Genomic DNA, 21,802 nt, shown 5'->3' on the forward strand with positions numbered 1-21,802 from the left:
GAGGAAGATGACCCCTAGAAGAGATGCACATTATTTTAGTCAGATTAGTAGAATGCAGCTTTCTTCTGCCCCAATGTACACATTGCTCAGTTCCCTTGCACTGGAGGAGTGCACACTGGATGCCATGAGTGTGTTACCTGGGGTGGTGCAGAGGCAGAGTGATTCTACTTGGTGGCCACTTGGAAGACGCCACATCAACAGGTGCCACCCCTGCACCTCACCAACAGCAGCATGTTTAGAATGCACAAGCTGAACAATGATCTAGAGTGCAAAAAAAATACACTGTGGGAACAACTCTAATTGTGACTCATTATGCTCTAATCAATAATCAAACTTTCAGGAGGGCTGGATGGGGAACCCAAAGTCTATCACCCTTCTCCCATGTGAGAGCACATGTTGGGATATGCACTCACAGGAGCATTTTAGTGGCATAATCTGCTCTTAGCTGCTATAAGGAATTACCTTACTAATTCTATACCATAACATTATCCTCTGACTTTTTTTCTGTACAGTATTTTACTGAGGTCTGAGTCTCTAACAATGTACAACGTTCCTGGGAAGGAATTGAACTGTATAACATCGCTAAAAACAAAGGATCCCACAGCCGACTTATGTCGTGCACATCTGTATCGAAGTCCCATAAATTTCAGTGTTCCTGTGCCAGACGTCTCCAAGACCAGCTGCGGAAAGGTCTCACTTGGAAACCCAAAGACCAACTTTTAAAGAAAAACGGAGGCAGCACCAGGAAATAAGTCACGAACCAACAGGCGTAAGCTTATTCGTAAATAGTCCTTTTAATTTCTTCCTCTTCAAAATACGGAAACACACAGAACAACAGCCAACGCGTTTCGTTCCCGTTAATGGAACATCATCAGGGCATAATATGGTATCGATTAAACTTTTTACTGGTAATAGCCAGAACGGAAGTCATCCGATAGTAACCACAGAGTCGACGCGTGTAGTTCAATGTATTCGAGAGAGCGTAATGGTCAACGCAATTCTCACGAAACTCGGTGCCCACAGTCCGGGAAATAAGGTCGCTACACTGAGGGTCAAGTGCTCCTTGGTGCCTATATTAGGATAAATAGTAGGGTAATGCCCAGGACACCAGTGGGCAAGGGCTTTCATATTTACAATTTGAGCACAGTAAACCCTGTCTGCTCTAGGACGTCTGAAAAAGTTCCCACACAGCACCCATCCCTCTATAAATGACAGCCTGTACTCATGTACTCACTCGCAAAAAGCAAGGTCACTGTTGTCATCATTTCTCACAGATATTCGCTTCCGCTTGGAGGGAGACAGTCCTTCACCAGAGTATCGCGAGACACCCATGCCACAGTTGTCCCTCCGCCGCATTGTCATTGTCTTCTTCGGGCTACTGTCATCCATAAAGCTTGGAGGAAGTGTACGCCTCTTTGTACCCCGATTCAGAGAACTCTGCGGCCAGAGGTAGTCTCCATCCGCTTGCTACAGAGTCGGCAAGAAAAAAGAACATGCATTTGGCAAGCGTTCCACTGGCAAAGAGGATTGGATAGCAATGGCATTCATCTTAAACAAATTTTAACAGAATAACATTGAATATTTATGTCCACATCCTATACACGTTATTGTTGCGGCTCTCAGTGACAATCAATATCTGAAGAATACAATACATCTATTCTACCAGTCCACTGCTGGCCCGCTCAAAAAATTCTTACCATCTTCATATTGCACTCTTTCACGCATCATTCTCACAAAATACATTTTATGTAATAGTTGCTTTATCATTCCCTTCACTTGTAAGTTTATGACATTTTTTTCAAGTTGTCACTCTCCTCTCCTGATATTTGGATAACAACATGCCTCTGCTCTACCCATGAGGAATCTGGCTTCTTACTTTCAAATCACCACCAATGCTTTCATCATTTTAACAGTGACACCTCGAGGAGATTCAAGAGGAGAAAAATCTGCTAGGTAGACAGAGTATCCACCACAAAGACCATTACTGAAAGTAAGTAACTTGTTCTTCCAATGGATACTTCTACCTGCACATTCCTCAACTTTTGAATCAATAACAAAGCAATCACCCACCCATAAAAGTGCTGCAGCACTCATCTGGCAAAATGGTTATCCCATTGACTTCTGAGTCAAGATGATATTGTCAGGTAAAGGTGTGGACTGGAGTCCATGTTGCTGCTGGACAAAAGTTAAGAATACCGGGATGGTCTCTTGACAATGCTAAAGAGACAGCTTTTATCCGGTAGGAATAGGCTCAGATACTTTCAGGTGATTCTTTCTTTGAAATTGCTTAACAGACATTAAGGTATAGTGCAATACATCTGGAAAGTGTTCTTTTCTGGAGAGCTTTGTCCTTGTTGCCACTGATATAATGAACTAACAGCTGGTCATCAGCATTAAAGTCCTGGGTTCTGTCCACGTAAAAGAGGAGAGACCTGTAGCAATTAAAATGGTGAAGCCTATCCTCCGCCTTGGTGGAATGTGGAGGTGGACAGAAGGAAGAAAGGGTGACTAACTGACCAATGTGAAATGGAGTAAGACTTTTGGCAAGTGTTTGTCCCAAAAACCAACTTGCCCAGAACGAAAGAAGCAAAGTGGAGAACTGACAGATAAAGCATGGAGCTCCCTAACACGCCAAGCTAAGATGATAGTCATCAATCACTGTCTTCATAGTTAACAGCAGCAACAAACCGTTCTCCTTAGAAAAGTGAGAGCTAAATTAATGTCCCAGTGAGGCAATATGATCAGTAAAGCAAGAAACATGTAGGTTAATCATTTGAGATACCCCGTGATGACTGGTACTTGAACAGCAAAGGCTGGTCAGTTCAACAAAAAAGCAGAAAGACAACATTTCATAGAGGAAGCACAAAGCACAACACATCTGACAGATGTGCTTTATCAGGACAACAATTTTCCCTGCACATCAGAACACAAAAGAGGACCAATGTCTACAGATATTATAGAAGGGCAAAGCACTGATAGGATGATACATACCACCTTCACAAATAAAACAAACAAACTTGTTGCCACACTCAATCTTCAGGCATGAAGGTGGAAGGTCTGGAGGCTAGGGTGCAGAACCTTTGCCTCTGACTGCAAAAGGAAGTCCGCTATGAACGAAGGTGCAAGAGGAGGCAACAGAAACAAATGCCGCACGTCCGCATACCATCCGTGGCCAGGTTTGCACAATCAGAATCATATGGTTTGGATGCAATATCCTCAGAAACTGTGATACCAGATGGATGGGAGGAAATGGGCAATGTACGGGAAAGATCAAACTCCTCCCTAGTGTTTTCTGCAGTATAAATTGGACTGTGCAGAACATTGGGCCGTGAGCATTCTCCCAGGTAGAAAAAATGTTCTCCAAAGGGCAAAGAGGGACTGAACAACTTCTGGATAGAGAATCCACTGGGAGCAAGAATCCCTGGTTACAAAACCGTTTCTCCTAAAACTTCTACCGGCTTCGACTCAGGGTGAAGAGGAGCCTCAGTTCCTCCTTATAGCAGAACGAAAACTGCACTACAAAGCTCTCTGGAAAGGGTGAGCAGACAGACATTTGGGGTCTACTGGCGTCAGAACAAGGGATACCCAACTCAGTACCTGACTTTGAAAAAGATCACAAACAGACATATGCCTTATGCAACAAAGTGTCCTCCTGCTAGAGCCTGCTGATGCTCTCTCTGCTATGGCCCCAAGGTCCCCCTCCTCTTAGCCCCCAGACCTCATCTGAATCAGGTGGATTTCCCTCATTTTGACACAATATAGCGAGAATCAGGTGAAGTTTTACTGTCTAAACTCTCAATCGCACAGTCTGTAAGTCTCCTACTGCACAAATTCTAACCTAATACATAAATTAGTCAGTAAATCGGGATGACTCAGCAGCTGTCTTGCTTCCTTAAGGCTCAGCAGCTGCCCTTGCTTCTGGACTGAGAGCAAGCCAGTTGTCCTTGTCTGATCTTCTCCAGTCATGTACGAAACTGCTCCGATTGCCTAAGGCAGGGGGTATCCAACCGTTCCTGTAGAGAGCGCGCTAATTCTGCTCAAGTTAAGTGCTGTCAAGCTACTAGCATATTTGATTATTGTAAAATAATGACAACTTGTTGAAAGTGCACTATGACCACCCTAAGCAGGATTATGAGTAGTGACTACATAAACATTCCAGATGAGGTTACAAGCAGAAATGTCAGGACGTTTACCAACATTAAATGCCTCCAACTGAGTAATGAAGTAAGATTCAACATTCAGATCATCACGTCTTCTGGCACAAAGGACATAACCACAGCAGTAAGACTCCCCAATTCAAATTGAATCATCATCCTACTATCAAATGTTAATGTGTTTTGGAACTGCAATATTTTGAATTCATCAGCATACTAGTTTTTTTTTGAAAATACACTTTTTTTAATGTCAAATCGCACTTTCCACTAGGGGCAAATAACCTCAACTTCCAGAAGAAAACACTTTTCTGAAAAAACACTTCTTGCATTTAATAATAATTTACCATTTTTAGGAAATACACAATCCTTAAAGATCAGCTTATCTTTTTCATCAAGTACTACCATATAAAAGTACCTCACATGGACACCTTCTACTTCAAATACCCAGATATTACAACCATAGGCCAGGGTTGCTCAGCATAATAACAAGGATACATGTGTTATGCTAATATTGCCCACCATTATACCAGGGCCACCAGTGTGCCAAAGCTGGATGCAATAATGTCCAGGATGCCGGTTTTATATCAGACAAGGCCATTATTATGCAATCAGGCAGGGATGACTGAAAGTAGGCCAGTCATGCTCTTAAAATGTCAATGATGGAAGCCGGTTTAACTAGACCAAAAATATCCCAAAAAGTCGAGGATGACTATTATGCTATTGGCACTAATGTACAAGTTAGTTACTTTCGGTAACGATGTATCTGGTAGAGACCATTCTAGCCGCAGATTCCTTAACTTAGAATTATCCCCAGGCGTGAGACTGGATCCGAAAAATTTTGCCACAGCATCTCTGCTCGCCGGGGGCAGTACCACGCGACCCCGCCCTGACGTCGTCCGCGGACTTGACATCAGCGAGGTCACATAAGTCCCACCCCGGCGCGCTGACGTCAGTTTTCTTCGGAGAACTTTTCCGCGCCGCAAAGCGGAGCCATCACAAACAAAACTGTGAGAGTATGGAAACAGTGTACGAAAAATCAGTGAAACCGAAGGGGAAGGAACCAATGGTGACGAACAGCACCATTAGGGACAGTGCCAAGCACTGCGTTACTGAAAGGAATGGAAGGGAAAGAGCAGAGCACCACTCTGAGAAGCAACTCTGCAAAGCAAAGGCAACATCCTCCCTGGAGGCAGAAAAACATGTGAAAAATGTTGTGGCAGACGTCAGAAAGACTGCAACCACAATCTAAAACAGTTAAGGACAACAAGTCCGGAACAGAGGAGTAACGACAAAGTACCCCAAGACAATACCCTCAAGGAGCATCGTATCCCCTGTAAAGAGCGAAGGGCTGAGGCACAGCCAAGAGCCCCCAACCCAACGGACTGCAGAGGAGGCAGAAACACCAAGCAATGAAAACAAAGAGGAGAAGATTAGGAGTAGGCCCCACACTGGCGAACCAGGGTGAAGGGACGCAAAAGTACACATGAACCTACCGCCCAATTACCATAAAGGAGGAGTGGAACAAATAAACAGAACAAAGCATCCCGTCAGGGAGGAAGTGAAAGAGGGCACCCGCAGAAGACAAAGCCACCCGGAGGAAGGCGAGTGCAGAAGACCAAGCTGAAGGGTCCTCGCAGAACGGGGAGGAAGGACGGGCCGTGAAGGAATCTGCTGCTAGAATCGTCTCTACCAGATACATCGTTACTGAAGGTAAATAACTTGTATATCTGAAAGAGACTACTAGCCGCAAATTCCTTAACGTAGAATAGATACCCTAGCCATACCCAGAGGGGAGGAGGGGTGCGAGAGAACCCCACCAGCTTGGAAGAACACATGGCCCCAACAGGGGATGGGTCATGGGGACAGGAAGGATGGCCCAGCCCCCTCCAAGCAGAAGTAAGCAAGGAGAAGGGAAGGCCAGGAAACCACAAGCCTACCCGAGAAGCAAAGAGCGACCGCCACAAAACCCGGAGGGGCAGAAGGCACCCCGCGAGTACCAGAGGAAAAAAAGAACCCTCAAAGCCGAGGAACAGAGGCAGAGCCCGCCCCAGGAGAACACACACACAGCGAAGGGGACAGCTGAATGGGTGTCTATCCCGAAGCAGGGAACAAGGCCTGAACGGTTCCACAGTTAAGAAGCGCAGACGTGAGAAAGAAGACACAGAAGCGCAAAGCTCCAACAAGCAAGGGACAGGAGCACACGCTGACACGGCGAGGCCCACGGAGGGGGACCAAAACTACCAGGCGCGCGCAGCAGACAGCTGGCAAAAACTATGAAGAAGCAGCGCAGAATAAGTCGAGCGCAAGACGAGGAGCACTACCGGCCCCCGAATAGAAGTGGGGCCGGCCAGAAGAGAAAGAGGAACAGGTAGTACCGACTAAAAGCCGGCAACCAGAACACAGGAGAGCACCAGGAGAACCAGTCCCCTCTGAACACACACAGACAGGCCCCGGCCGAAACGGCGGAGAACTAGGTGGAAACACCAAGACACGACGCTGTAATCAGCATGACAAAGGTCGGTCAGGCGATCCAAAGGCGAAGAGGGAAGGAATCCTATAGAAGAAGGATAGAAACATCCTCGGATACAGAGCGAGACAAAACCTGGAGCAGCGCAAGCTGCGCAAAGGCGATAGAAAAGAGAGAGAGAGAGAGAGAGAGAGAGAGAGAGAGAGAGAGAGAGAGAGAGAGAGAGAGAGAGAGAGAGAGAGAGAGAGAGAGAGAGAGAGAGAGAGAGAGAGAGAGAGAGAGAGACCGCACCGAGCAGTATACTGTGACGCCAGGAAAACGCAAGGAACCTGAGAAGGTATCCACGCCTGCCTAGCTTAAGACAGGGCTATACAATAGCCAACAAATACCCCACCTAGGGTATGAATCGTCCCTGAACAAAAACAGGGAAACACCCCTTAGGGAAACCCGCAGCAGAGGGCAAGAACCGAAAAGACCTGTGGAAAACACCACAGATGGCTTACCAATCAGCCCAAAAAGACACAAAGGGTCCAACCTGAGGAATAATACAGCTGCACTTAACAGCAAAAACACTCACCGCAAGCTGAAGGGCTGAACCAGCAGCCAAAAGAATAGAGGGGCCAACGGAAGGACCCTGAAGGCATTCCAAGCCACAGACAGCACAAAACGGGCCAACCGAAACATAAGGCCCCAAAGAGAAAGGTGGGCTAAACGCCTCCCATAAGACGCCGGAGGACCGACCAACCGAAGCTTGGGGAGGGGGACGGAGCCCCGCAAGGAGTCTCTGAATAGCGGAGTCCGCATGGGTGTGAAAAGGTAAATCCACAAGACGCTCCCGTACATTCTCCGGAAAGACACCATCCCGCAACCAAGCATGGTGGCGGAGGGCCACCGAACTCGCCATAGCGCGGCCGAGGGAATCAGAGACGTCCAAGGCTGAACAGAGAATGAATGTAGCCAACTCCCGACCATCCCGAACATGGTGCCGCAGGTCAGTGCGGGCACCCTCTTGGGAGGCACAAGACAGAAGGGACTCCGCGGAATCCCACAGGTCGGAAGTAGCCCTGGCCAACACACAAAGTGTGTTGAGTGCGCGCAGAGCAGCGCTAGTGGAGGCGAAAATATTACGCCCCCAGGAGTCCAGCCACCGGGCCTCCCGCGATGGCAGGAGCAGCACTGAAGGCAAGGAAGGAAAAGCAGCCTGCAGGACAGGGCCCTGGGCAGACGGGTGGGAAAAAAGTCAGACTGGATCATGCGGAGAAGGACGGTGGCGGTGAAGAGGGGAAAGCAACTTTTCTGTTGGCGAAGGTTGCAAGCTAAGATGCCCATCCCTGTGCCCCGCTGGAGGGAGTAAAGACCAGGCCCTGTAGGATGGAAAACCCACGGACAAGTTGGGAACCCGAGGGGCCTCTGGAGAGGGTGGAGAAGCCTGCGGGGCAAACAACTGCAGGGAGCGGAAGAGCGGGTCTGGGGGCTGTGGATGTGGAGATGGCGTAGAACCCACCCTGGAATCCGCCGGAGAAAAGGCCACGATGTGGCACCCAGCCTCCAGTGAAGAGCAGACAAGGAGACGACAGCCCTCCGGAGAGGAAGGGACATCCGGAAAAGAGTAGACTATCCGACGTCGGGAAGTCCACCACAGGCACCGGTGAGTCCTCGACCGGCGCCGAAGTGTCTACCAGGGGCGCCGAGTCGACCTCCACCACCACGTGCCTCATTGGAGAAGTGGGGGGAGGGGTCGGAGCTGAAACGGCCAATGAACGGCGCTGGAACGACCCCCGACGAGACAGCCGCCTGCGCCGAGGACCGAGAGGGGCCCGGGGAAGCGCCCCGGGTCCCAGCGTCCACCCGCGGCACTGCCAGCGCCGGGGAGGAGAGCCGTTGACGCCGGAGAGGTGTCGGCTTGGCCTCCGGGAAGACAGCCGCCTGCCCAGAGAACCGAGGGGGACTCTGGGACGAGCCACGTGTCCCGGCGACCTCTTGCGACAAAGCAGGGAACCCCGCGGGGCTTTGCGGCGAGGCCGAGACGCCGCGGGCTGAAGAGGGGAACCCCGAAGGGCCGCACCTCAACAGCATCACACATCCAAAACCTGAAGCTGAGCTCATCGGCGCCGGGGGCAAAGCCGCCAGCGAATCCACAGAGGGTCCCACGCACGGCGAGGGATCCACGGATGTCGCAGGAAGAGGGCCCAAGGAAGCCTGCAGAACCGTAGCGTAGGCTTTCATCTGGGCCCTCGTCGTCCCAATGCCAGGAAACAGCGGATAGGGTGGCGCTGTGCGAGGATGCACGTCCCAGGAGGAACTGGTGCCCTCTGCCGAAGGAGGACAGGGCCTCGGTGGCAAGCTGCAAGACTTACGGGCGGGCGAACGACGCCCATGGGGCCTCGGCAAAGGAGGATGCCGCAGCCGGAAATGGCGGCCCCATGACCCATCCAGGGAAGGAGACGGACGCTGCGACAAGACCGATCTGGACAAGCGGGCCGTCAGCAATTTCATCCGGCGCTCCCGCCGGGACTTCGGCTTGAGATGCTGACAAGCCTCGCAGTTCGTAGAGTCATGGTGCTCGCCACATACAAATAGTGTGAGGGTCCCTCGCCGACATCTGACGTGCACAAGAATCACACGTCTCGAAGCCCGAAGGCATTGCACACTGTTCCCAACTCAAGGCGCTAAAGAGGCCTGAAAACAGGCCAAGGAGCACACTCCGGATCCACGTTGCACGCAGAAAAGAAGGAAACTGACGTGAGCATGTCGGGGTGGGACTTATGTGACCTCGCCGACGTCACGTCCGCGGAAGAAGTCAGGGCGGGGTCGCATGTTACCGCCCCCGGCGCGCAGAGATCCTGTGGCAAAAGTTTCCGGATCCAGTCTCACGCCTGGGGATAATTCTACATTAAGGAATCTACAGCTAGTAGTCTCTATCAGATATGCCATCTACAGACACAATTGTGGCAGAAACAAAATCCTTTATGATGGAGGCCAGCATATACATTGGGCAGTCCTTGACACCAGGCGTTGATTCCAGAAAGCAACACTGTTTATTACAGAGGGACGCAATGACCGAAAGAGAGACAAAACATTAACGCAAAATTTCACTCTGGCCCCTGCAGTCTCACATTCATTACTGCTGCCACTCTTCTTTGATGGTGCATTGTTCACACATGTGGTGCACCTAACGGAGCAGGGTGTATAATATGGCCTATCTCCTTGTGACCTAGTGCGACAGTGTGTTTTTGAGGAATTTCACTCGTTACTTAGCATGCGTTTAGTACGCACGCCATTACAAGGCGGTCGTTAGTACGACCGCGTTGTTAGTTCGCATACCTTTACTACGCAATTCGGAACAACGAATTGCAGTAGGGGGCGCTGGATGTTGGAATAGTATAATTTACTATTCCAACTCCAGTCTATGCGGACACTAGGGAAGGTGTTGGATTTTAAATCCAACACCTTCTCCCCCCTAACGCAAGTCGCTGTTCCGACTTGCGTAGTAAAGGTATACGAACTAACAACGCGGTCGTACTAACGTCCGCGTTGTAATGGCATGCGAAGAATCACATGCGAAGTAAACGCTGTTTACTGTTTTTTAGTGTTATCACCACAGCCATTGGTTCGACCAGGTGTCACTCCTAGAGTGTTGAGAGAGACGTGCTGCCTCCTTTAATATGCACAGACACTCAGAGATTGGCTTGATCTCTGTGGGCTACTTTGATGGTGCTGGCGAGATAACAGGGGCTCCTGAGTTACTCGTTGGAGACCCCTAGTCTAAGGCATCTCTGGACAGCGCTGGAGCTCAGCCAGTACGGCAGTATGTGGTGCAGCCCTGTTTTGGTTGTGCAGAGATGGATGGTTGCAGCCACATGCAGGCCTAGTTCTTCATAGCAGGTGAGGTGACGAGGCGATCCTATTGTGCGGGTGGGAGACTACAACTAAGGTCATACTACAGTCAGTTATGTCTTGTGCAGTGACTCAGGTCTCACCGCAGTCTTTACCTTCAGACATGGCAGCGCAGACTACCCTGTGTCTTTGCTATTCCTGTAGAGAAACTGGTACCTGCCGACATCAGGTTGGACAGCTCTGTCTGTAGTCCTCTGCTCCTGAAGATTCACTACACCGAGATCATGATGTACCTTTTTACTCCGAGAGTCGCTCCACTTGTGGGACTGACATTCTCCTTTACTCTCTCAACAAGCAGGCTAGCTTTTTAAGCACTTCAGGATGTGTCTTGCAGCAAGGGACAGACTTAGGTGATGCTCCCTTACCTCCAAGAAGCTGCCTGTCAGACAGATGCCGCCACTGGTTGATAAAAGCAAAATGGCTGAGTCCAAACTGGGGTGGAATGGTGAGAAAAAGATTGATGGATTTAAACCAGGTCTTTGAGACTGGGGGGTTAATGCTTGCAATTTTAAAGCACTCTGTCTATCAATTGTTCCTTCTGCTTATGTCGCCCTAGGTGGGAAGGATATGCTCCAAAGTGGGTCCTGTGATCACTGAACCACTGGATTCAAGCTAGCCGAGGTGATGCCCCGAAACCGGTCACAGGATGCTTGTTTCTGGTCCAGGGAGGACCTGGCGTGGCAGATCGAGATGGACTATTCCCTTGAGGAACAGGGTCAAGACTGATTTGCATATGGCTCCAAACTGGGGTGACTAGGTGAGCAAAAGAACGATGGATTAAACCCACATTTTTGAGACTGGGATGAATGTTTGCATTGTTCAGCATTCCGTCCATCAATTGTTCCCTTAGCTCTGATTGCACAGTAGTCCTCTGAATGATCTGCAGAGTACTCCCTTCTTTGGTCATGCAGAGCTTGAACTGGAACAGCTGGTGGTAGTAGGTCCCACTATTATACAGCAAAAGTAAACAGGAAAGATGTGCGCTCTTTCAGAACCAGTTTCGAGTGGTTCTCCTTTCTAGTGTCCTCCCCAGGTTGCTCTCCACACACAGCCTTTGTGTAGAGTGGTGGTCCTCACAGCAATGTACACTCCAGCCTAGAGCACCCACAAAAGACACACACAGAGGTGTGCTCTGCACCTGGCTGTGATCAGGGGAAAGATAAAATGCTGGCCTCACCTAAAGAGTCTTTTTCATTCTGAACAATGAAGACTGCAATCCCAATCTTTACCCTGGCATCTACCAAATGGCAGTGCTACAAGAAGACTAATTATGGCAACTCCTGTAAGTCAAAGGCCTATTCGAATTAGTAAAGGAGCCTTGTCTTATGTCTCCCAACTATAGTGTCTAAGCGTCCCCCCTCCAAATTCAGGAATGTTAGCAATACACTTCAACTGCCTAGCAAAACAACCTCATGTCCATCTTGTGCAAAAAAACAGACTAGGTGCATTCAAAATGGATCCCACTGGTCTGCATTACTCTGGTTCACTCATACATATCAGTCATTTGCCATGAAGGCAACATACACAAAGATGCACAACATACACTTGGGATGTTATGCTAGGATCCTGGTTAGTGTACAGTAGAACTTTACATGAGTATGCCTCCACACCAGTGACAGTTAAAACCTTTCTGGCCACAACTACGGATTCACAAAACACGATACACTGCCATTAATGCCCCATGTGATAACCCTATGACAGGCACAGTAGACCACTTTAAGCATAATGCGGGCACACTTTGTGCATCACTCCGAGTCACAGGACAGGTCCACGAGGTAATTCCTGTAAAAAACAGAAGCATAGTCTCTTTGCACACATTAGATTAGTGCGAGGCTAAGCCAAAATCGATAAATATCAAGATACACGCAGTCAGGTACTCTGGACAGGGTGAGCATGGCTGTACTCCATGGAGGAGACCATTCTGTCCCAACAATGTTGGAGCAGAGTGTTAGGGGGAGGAGGTGGTACCAAAAGTGTATGATCTCCACCAATTCTGATTCTGGGGAAGAAGTGTTAGCCAAAGTAGGAGAATGATGTTGTCAACCCAGAGACATATCCCTGGGTCAGGATTTGTTCCCAGACAGGGAATCCATCCTATGTCTCTAAATTTGTTATTTTTGTTATTTTTGTTCTCTTGACGGCATTTTCTCCTGCTTCAAAGATCTGCTAGTCGAGATTAAGGACCAGGATCTTAAGTGGGACTGACTTAGAGTATAGCAGCCATCACGCAACCACACCATAAAGAGTTTTACTCCCTAATGGCCTTAGAATGCATGAGTCCACACTAGAACCATAGCTTCAATTCGTAATTGGGAAGCAAGCACCACAGGCACACCTTTGGAGGTCCGAAATATACATCTGCCTATGATAGGAACGGCAGGGTTTAAACCCTAACACTGTCATAGAAATCTTTTCTTTGGGGGGTATATTTCAGGGCATTGGGGTAGTTAGTACTTATATTGCTCCACTGATCTTATTTCTAGAATGGAATTCAGTGTTGAGATGGAGCCCAGCACCACCTACTGGTTGCTTCACTTTTCTGGATGCAGCCTGACACATGAAGGAGGTTCAAGAGGTAGTGAATCTGTAGGTAGAAGAATCTATCAGAATTACGGACAATAAAATACTTCCACTTGGCATGTCAGTTAATTTGTACCCATCCATTTTCTCCAAAAATGAAACACAAGTGTGAGCATTTAAGCGTGCATAGCAGGACATCATAGAATACAAAGTTTGGCACTGCAAACAAAGATGACCAAGTAGGAGGTCTAGCGTTACAAAAGAAAACAAGCATTGGCATAGCCAATAGGTCTCGCCTTTGGGAGCTTATAAGTGTTTAGTTATCCAGTACAATATCCTTGATGCAACAACAGAAACTGTTGCATGGCTAAACACTTATAAGGTCCCAAAGGCGAGACCTATTGGCTATGCCAATGCTTGTGTTTTAATGCTTCAGAGAAACTTCTATGATGTTGTGGTCTGACGTCATTCTTTCCTGGATACTACGAACTAAACATTTATGACTTTCAAAGAATTTCACACACAGCCTTGCCATGTGCCACGCATTTCAGTACTTGTGCCCGCAGCTCCAAAATGAAACGCATTAGTCACGCAATCAAAAGGCCTATGTGCCCTAACTGCTTTTTTTATGATACGAAGGGGTTGAACGCGCACAAGCAGTTTGCAAAGTATCAAAAAGTTGCAGCATGCCACGGAGGTATCACTCTCTGATCTTGGGAGTGTGGGAATAACTGAATGTGATGCGTTCGCTATACTTCGGGAACGTCCCTCTAGGCGCGGCTGTAAAAGAATCGCATAGGCGTTATTCAAAATCTGATTCCAATGTAAACCAACTGTTTCAATATGCTGATTTTAGTTGTATCAAGTCTTTATTCTTTCCATAAAGATAAATGGGCTTCTTTTAACTTAGAAAAGCCATCCTTTGCAATTTGCCAACAAAGTTAAAGCATAATCCCAATGCATTTCGGGCTTGACATTAGCCCTTCATCAGGGAAATCTAAACGCAAAGAAAATGAAATATAATAAATGAGGGCCAAGTCCTCTGAATATTACTCTGATCGTATGTTAATGAACGTTAACATGCAAGAGTGCCAAAGAATACACCCAATCTGCAGAGATGAAATCAGCTGAGTTAAAGAGTGTGTCGCAAACGAGTCTGAATGCGTGCATCGATTCAAAACCATTCACAAGTCTCTATCAATCGTGGTCTTTCTCCCGTGTGTGAACGTGAAATTAAGTGATACAAGTGCCGGCGCATAAAACAAAAATGGGTGCCAAAAACGGTGTTCTCGACCAACTTATGTGTAAAAGTATATGACTTTTACGCGAGAGGCATTTAAGAAAACAAAGAAACGTGCTCGGTTAGACAAATATAAAAGCTACCGGTGGTGCGGTAATGTTAAAACTAGTGTTTAATAGTCAAGTCTCGCGTTTGCGGTGGAACCCACCGCTTCTGTTCTGTTGTTCGGGTTAAAGTCTCTATCTTGCCTCCCGTATCACGAAAGTGGGGTTGTTGGCGTGGAAGTTAGTACGCAAATGTGAGCGTGATTACTAATAACGGGTGCACAACATCGACGACGGACTGTGGTTGTGACTAAACACAAACAATGGACCACCGGTGAGTGAGTCTCTGAAAAGAACATAAAACATGGCGTCCATGCAATCTAGTAGTTATACAATCATGAAAACAGTGGTGGATAAAGTCAATTGTAACTCAGCACGGTGATTCCAAACAACGTTCATTGGAGTTCAAAGGTAACAAGCGAATTCCATTCGGTCATTAAGCCCCTTCGGTTTCATCGATTCAAGGCGGTCAACCCAATAATTTTCTCATTGTAAGAGAACCCTGTTGTTATCCATCCCTTCTTTTTTCTCTATGATATCAAGGATAATGAACTTCAGTTGCGAAATGTTGTGGTGATGATCAATAAAATGCGCCGCTATTACCGATTTCAAATTTTTGGTACGAATACTGTTCTTATGTTCATTAATTCGCGTTCTGATTTTCCTTTCTGTTTTGCCCACATAGATCAGGCCGCAAGGGCATTTGAACAAATAGATTACATTGGTGGTGTCGCAGGCTGCGTTAACATACATCTTGATGGAAATCCCTCTCATGGGATGAATTATTGAACTGCCTTTAATGATGTTATTACAATTGTTACACATATAGCAGAGGATTGTCCCCTTGTGCGGACCTTTTGGTGAGTTGTCAGGAGAAGTTTGTCTAATGAGCTCCTGTATGTTTTTACATCTGGTGTAAGCAAACCTTGGTGGATCCTGGAAAATGCCTTTGAAATCTGGTTCTAATGTTAACATAGACCAATGAGATTTAATGGACTGTTTGTAACGGTGACTCATGGTGGAGTACTTGGACACCACAACCGTGCGAGACTGCTTTTGATGGACAGTTGCAATAGCTCAGATCTTGGTTTACTGGTCACCTTTGTATTAGCTGGTTGTAAAATCTTGTTCGGATATCCGCGTTCTTGAAATCGTAGAAACATGTTGTCAGTTTGTGTTTGTAAATCGATGGATTCTGACACGATTCTCTTAACTCTTAATAGTTGCGAGAATGGTAGATGGTTTTTGAGTGATGGTTGATGAAAGCTTTGAGAATGCAAGATGTTGTTTCTGTCTGTCGGTTTCCTGTACATTGTGGTTTCTAGACGATTACCATGATTGATCAGCAACACGTCGAGGTATGCGATGGTGATTTTGTCAAAGTTGAATGAAAATTGGATGGAACTGTTGATTGTGTTCAGGTTGTTCAACGCTGAAGTCAAAGAAGTTTGTGTGCCTTTCCATAGGACAAAAATGTCATCAATGTAACGTAAGAATAACATAGCGTGTGTCTTCCAGGTGTCAAGGCTCAAAATAGGTCTGTATTCAAATATATTCATGAAGATGTTCGCATATGATGGGGCTGCACAATTGCCCATCGAAGTGCCGGTGAGTTGCAAAAAATACCCATCATTCCACCTGAAATAGCTTTGGTATAAAGTGAAAGTTAACAATTCCATGAGGAATGAGCTTTATTACCAGCGCAAGCAGAGCCCAAAGGTGATTAGGGGAGAGGTTTCCATGCACACACCTGTGACGTAGTGAAATTACATGGATGTGGTTCTTCCTGCAAACAGTTAACTGGCAATGCGGCACAAGTGCTGTTAACTGCTAATCCTGTGGCATAATTGATGAATGTCCGTGTGTAGTTTAACCCATGGAACCCCATTATGGCATCAGCACACCAAGAAACACGTGAAAGTCTCATTGAGGGTACGTGCTGCCAATACTGCTGACTGGACACTGTATGGAGACCAGTTGGACTGCCACCAAGATGCCAAGCTACCCTAGACTACCTCGCCTAGTAACCAAAACCCTTCCTCACAGTGCACAAAAACAAGAGGCACCTGGTTGTTCTGTGCCATAATGTTAGAAATGGGGGTTTCTAGTTGGCAAGGGCTTGCACCTTTGTCCACGTAGGGACCCTTCTTCCGAGTCAGGATAAGGGAGTTACACTCCTAAAAAAAACCCTGCTCACCCCCTTGGTAGCTTGACACAAGCAGTCAGGCTTGACGTGGAGGCAGTGTGTAAAGCATTTGCACATAACCAACCGTAATAGTGTAAGCACTACAAAAGGACACCACACCAGTTTAGAAAAATATCCAATATTTTGATATACTTAAAACAAGACCAAAACGATAAAAAATCCACAAAACAGTACTTAAAAATCTTCAGTTAGCAAAATAACTTTGTAAAATAGTTCCTTGATGTCTACAGCTCCGTCCGGAGCTATCACAGCATCGTGAGAAATAAATCCAAACAGTTCTGGCTGACCGCAGCGTCGCAGGCCAGCTATGGCATCGGTAAGACCCGCAAACAGTACCTTTCAGGAATGCAGGGCATCGATGACCTCTTGTTGAGCTTCCGAACACACGGCGTCCGCAGGCGTCGGTTCCGGAGGTCGGTGCAGGCGTCGTTTGGGCCCTCGAAGTCACACGCGTTGCAGATCGAACTCCTCTTTGTTGAAGTCAGGAGCGCTGGCGTGGGGTGCTGCGGTGTGAAGTGCAGCGGTGCGGTGCCCTCAGGTCGCGGTGCGAGCAGCGTGGTCAGATGGCGTCGGTGAGACCAGGGTCGCGGTGTGAGATGAATGCGGTGCTTGTCACGGTGCTGGCAGGTCACGGTGCAAGCAGCGGTGTCGTCGGTGCTGGAGCGCTGTCGTAGGCTGACGAACTGGAGTCGATGGCACCAGCATCAGTAGGCCAAGGTTGCGGTGCGGGATGAGGATGGTGCGTCGTGTAACTTTACGAGCGGTGCCCTTGAACCACGGTGCAAGCAGCGGCATCGATTCCGGCGGAGAGCGGTGTCGTCAGGGGTACCAAGGTGTCGTCGAGGCGGTGCCCAGAGGTCGCGGTGCGAGCAGCGGCTCGGTGGCAGCATCAGCAGGCGTCGTTGGTGAGACCAGGGTTGCAGTGCGGCGTTGCCCTCTGCGGTGCCTTCAGGACACAGAGTCGGCAGCGGCGTCATAGACAGCATCAAGCTTGAAGTCTCTGCTGTTCCTGAGACTTCTTGAACAGGGGGCAAGCTCTACCTCAAGCCCTTAGAGAAACTCACAAAAGAAGATCGCAGAAAGTTCAGTCCAGTCCTTTCACTGCCCAAGACAGAAGCAGCCACTGCAGGCCAACACAGCAAAGTGGTAGTTCCTCCTCACAGCTTCTCTAGCTCTTCTTCTTGATCCCAAACGAGTTCTGAAATCTTGGGGTCTGGGTCCCAATATTTATACTAGCAAGTCCTTTGTCCTCTGAAGGCAGAGGGCCCTGTACCTAGTTCAAACCAGTTCTGGGTGCATTCTGCCAGTGTGCACCTTTTCCCTTTGTCAGTGTGGGCCAGGGTCCTCCGACGCACCACAGGAGGTAGAGCCAGCATTGTGGAAGGCAGGCACAGCCCTATTCAGACTCAGGTGCTACTCCTGCCACCCATCTTCAGCCCTGTGCTGACTCACCCTGTCTCCTGGAGTCTCCCCCAGCCCCTGTCACTCACAAACCACACAGACAATACACAAGCTAGTAGAGGCAGGCTGGATGGTTAGGTAAGAAAATACCTACTTTCTAAAAGTGGTATTTTCAAATACAGAATGTTAAAACCATCTTCACTAAAAGATGTATTTTATCCTTTTGAGTTCAGGCATACTAAACTCGAATTTCTACCATGTTCCCTGGGTCAGTTAGGATTATAGGATGTTATAATCAAACTGCCCCGTCTGGCCTATGGGGAACAGGTAGCCTTGCAATAGTGAAAAACGAAGTAGGCTGCAATTCACTATCAAGACATGCCACACACACCAGGGCATGTCCTACCTTTCACATACAATGCACCCTGCCCACAGGGGTACCTTGGGCCTACCTTACTACCTTAGGAGTAACTAACATGTAGAAAAGGGAAGGTTTAGGGACTGGCAAGTGGGTGCGCTTGCCAAGTCGACATGGCAGCCCCAGGCTGCACACAGGCTCAGCAATGGCAGGCCAGAGTTACACTTTATGGGCTGTTTGCGTGGGTGGCACAATCCAGTGCTGCAGCTCACGAACAGCATTTGATTTATGGGACCTGGCACTTGCAGTACACTTTACTAGGGACTGACATATAAATCAAATAGGCCAATCATGGAAACACCAATCCATAACACATTTTACCATAGGAGCACTTGCAATTTACCACTGATCAGCAGTGAGAAAAGTGCACAGAATTATTAAACCAGCAAAAACAGAGTCAATACCGGGAGGTCAGAAAGTAAAAGCTCAGGGGAAACACGCCAAAAGATGCCAAGTCTAACACACAATAAACCATGGCATTTATTAAACAAGTAGAAGTGACTTGAGCAACAAAAGTTGACGAAATTCTGCACGAAAATTAAAAGCCAAGTTTGGCCAAAATTATTCTTGTCCTAAACCAGTAACGTTCTTGGTCAGTGCAGTGGTTTATTCTTTGTTTCATTTTTTTTAGATGAGTAAAGAATACCAAATGTTTCTTTCTATGTCCGAAGCATTCTTTTTGCAGATTCATAATATTATTGGGCCAGATGAGTTATGTTTGAGACTAAATGAGCTCAAAAAAATACTTGAAATCTGTAATTTTGTCTAAAGGGAGTTTACTGTTGTCATGTGATGTTGGCAGCCATTGATGAGGGAAAAGGGAGGCAAGAAGGCGGGACAGCATGTGGGGAGGAGAGTGGTGACACGCGATAGAGGAAAAAGGATTGGCATTGTGTGGCAAACGAGATGGGGAGAGACAAGAGGGAGGGACAGACAGACGAGAGAGTCCTGAGAAAGAGATTCCAGCGAGGGTAAAAGGGAGGGGACATAAAATGAGAAGAATGCAATTCGAGAAGCGATAAAAACAAGCGCTGAAAGACAAGCGCGGACCAGCGGCCGCGAAAGTTAAAGTCCATCTACAGTGTTTACCTTACGGAAGCGAGCAGCAGCGGGCGCGATAATTGCAAACAGATGGCGCCGCTGCTCGCTCCCGCAAGTTAAATGCCGTACATGCACGAGGGCTCATTGGAAACAGTGCAGTACATGCACGAGTTTCCAAAAAAGTACGGAGTGATTCCAAAAGGTCACTCCAAAGCAGCGCTTGTGCGCAACTTAGGCGAGACCTAAAAAAGGGAAGGGAAGACAAACCTCCATGTTTACTCAGGATGAGTCAAATACAGGTTTAAATACCTAGAAGCGTTTATCTACAGATGTGCCATGCATCACTGCCTTGCTTTCCATTAGCACCACTGAACATTAGCACAACAGCACTTGGAGGCCCATTTTAACTTGCAGTCATCATGAAACACTGAAGTAGAGATTCAAAACATGCCACATAAGAGAAGTCTTTCAACTGCTTCAATGACTGATCAAGGGGAGGTCCAATATAACACACTGTACCACCCCGATAAGCTCTACATCACATGTCTGACAATGCACAGTCACCTGATTAAAGAGTTCCAAGACAAGAACATTTTCTCTTCAAAAACACATAAATGTGCAACACTACTAAGTAAAGACAAAACAAAAGAATGTAATAGCTGTACTATATATAACGTCTAACCCATCACCACAAAACAAGCACAAGCTTATTTTGTTACAGCCGCATTTATTGATAAAACAAGGATGAGATTGCAGATATGTTCTATCCACAATTTATACCGAGGCTTCAGTGAGGAGATACCTTACACACAAGAACACACCAAAACTACTCTCACTAGGACCAAACCTTCCTGAAAGCCATACATATACAAATCATTCATGACAATCAAACCCTTTAAAGGGAATATTAACCTTCAAAATACTTATGACTGCTAAATTCATTATAACATTTGAATATAGGTTCCAATTTAAGATCATGTTAATTAAATAGCAAATAAGCTCACTCAAAGCAGTCATAACTAGTAAAGATGTTTTTAGTGTTGTTGATGTATTATCAAGGATGACAGAAAAGAAACATGTTACTTGTCTGTAACAATAGTTTTGATGGGTGAAATGGTATATAGTCACACACTATGCATGTTCCTCACATGCAGAGGTTAGGCCTAGACTCTACAATGCTTTTTTTGAAAAACATTTGCACACAAGTTAATCGGTGACCGACACGTTTCTGTAAGGAGATGAAAGTCTAACAACAACACAATTTTCTGTCTTACCTCACGTTATCTTCAGGCTTGTTTTTACAGCAAGAAAGTGTGTCAAATTGTGTGTTTGAGCATGTGCCAAAGGTTTTATCTTCTGAAGGAAGATGGGTAATATATATACAATTTAAAGCCACAAATTAATTATTTTAAGGTAACTTGCTTTTTTTGAAGCTTAAATGTGGCCTGGATTTACAAACAGTACATAGGAAAAGTAGTATTCCAGACTAGAGGAGTAGTAGAAGGTGGAAACATTTTGCACAGGACCCACCTGCCTAGAAGCAGAGTTAACAGGATTGTTTAAGCCCAGGTTGGGGCCAACTAGGATGAGTGTCATGGACACTTGCTTCATCTTTCTTGTCACGTATGGGACTGAAGGTAGGAGGAGGAAAAAGAGTAAGCAAATATCCAGATCATCCATAGAGCATTGCCCATTAACAGCTGGTGTGGGTACTAGAGGGAAGGGTTAAGGATTTTGCATTTTCACGGTGGCAAAGAGGTTGATGATCTGAGTGCCCCACCAATAAAAGTACCTTTCCCAAAACTTGTAGGTAGCATTCCACTTGTAAACTTTTTCATTCGTCCTGCTAGACAGGTCTGTAAAGTCATCGTCCATCCCCAGACAAGTGCTTCCCTAACAGGAGGATCTTGTTGCAGACTGCCCAGCACCATTTCTCCCGAGCCTGCACAGACAGCTGTGGGGCATGATGAACAAGTTACTTACCTTTGGTAACGCATTATCTGATAGAGACTATCTAGATGCAGATTCCTTACCTTTGATTTTCCCAGGCGTCAAGCTGGATACGGAAAGGTTTGCTGAGCAATATCCCTTGCGGGTGCCGTCGGCTGGCACTATTCAGCTCTGCGTGACGTCGTCGGTAGCGTCAGTTATGACGTCACGGTCACCTATAGAGGCACCACCCAGGTGCACAGACGTTCGTACTTTTGTTTTTTTCATGTCAGAAGCACAGATTCACAAAGTAACTAATGTTGCCGTGTACAAAACTAGAGTAACCCTAGCCTAATAAACTCAGTCTGCAAAGCGGGAGGCATTGGTGGGTCTGTAAGGAATCTGCAGCTTGACAGAGTCTCTAC

The 21,802-nt window shown here is 47.0% G+C and overlaps 1 protein-coding gene across 1 annotated transcript in view; it reads right to left on the reverse strand.

The window, feature by feature from the left end:
• Positions 1–21,802, reverse strand: part of BAZ2A (bromodomain adjacent to zinc finger domain 2A) — a 1,031,051-nt gene that overhangs the window by 124,140 nt on the left and 885,109 nt on the right. Inside the window, exon 28 of the mRNA XM_085600883.1 lies at positions 1,235–1,467. Within this exon, the coding sequence (XP_085457009.1) occupies positions 1,235–1,467 (233 nt within the window). The remainder of the gene's footprint in view (positions 1–1,234; positions 1,468–21,802) is intronic.

This window comes from Triturus cristatus, chromosome 4_2 (genome assembly GCF_964204655.1).
Source record: "Triturus cristatus chromosome 4_2, aTriCri1.1, whole genome shotgun sequence".
Lineage (NCBI taxonomy): Eukaryota > Metazoa > Chordata > Amphibia > Caudata > Salamandridae > Triturus > Triturus cristatus.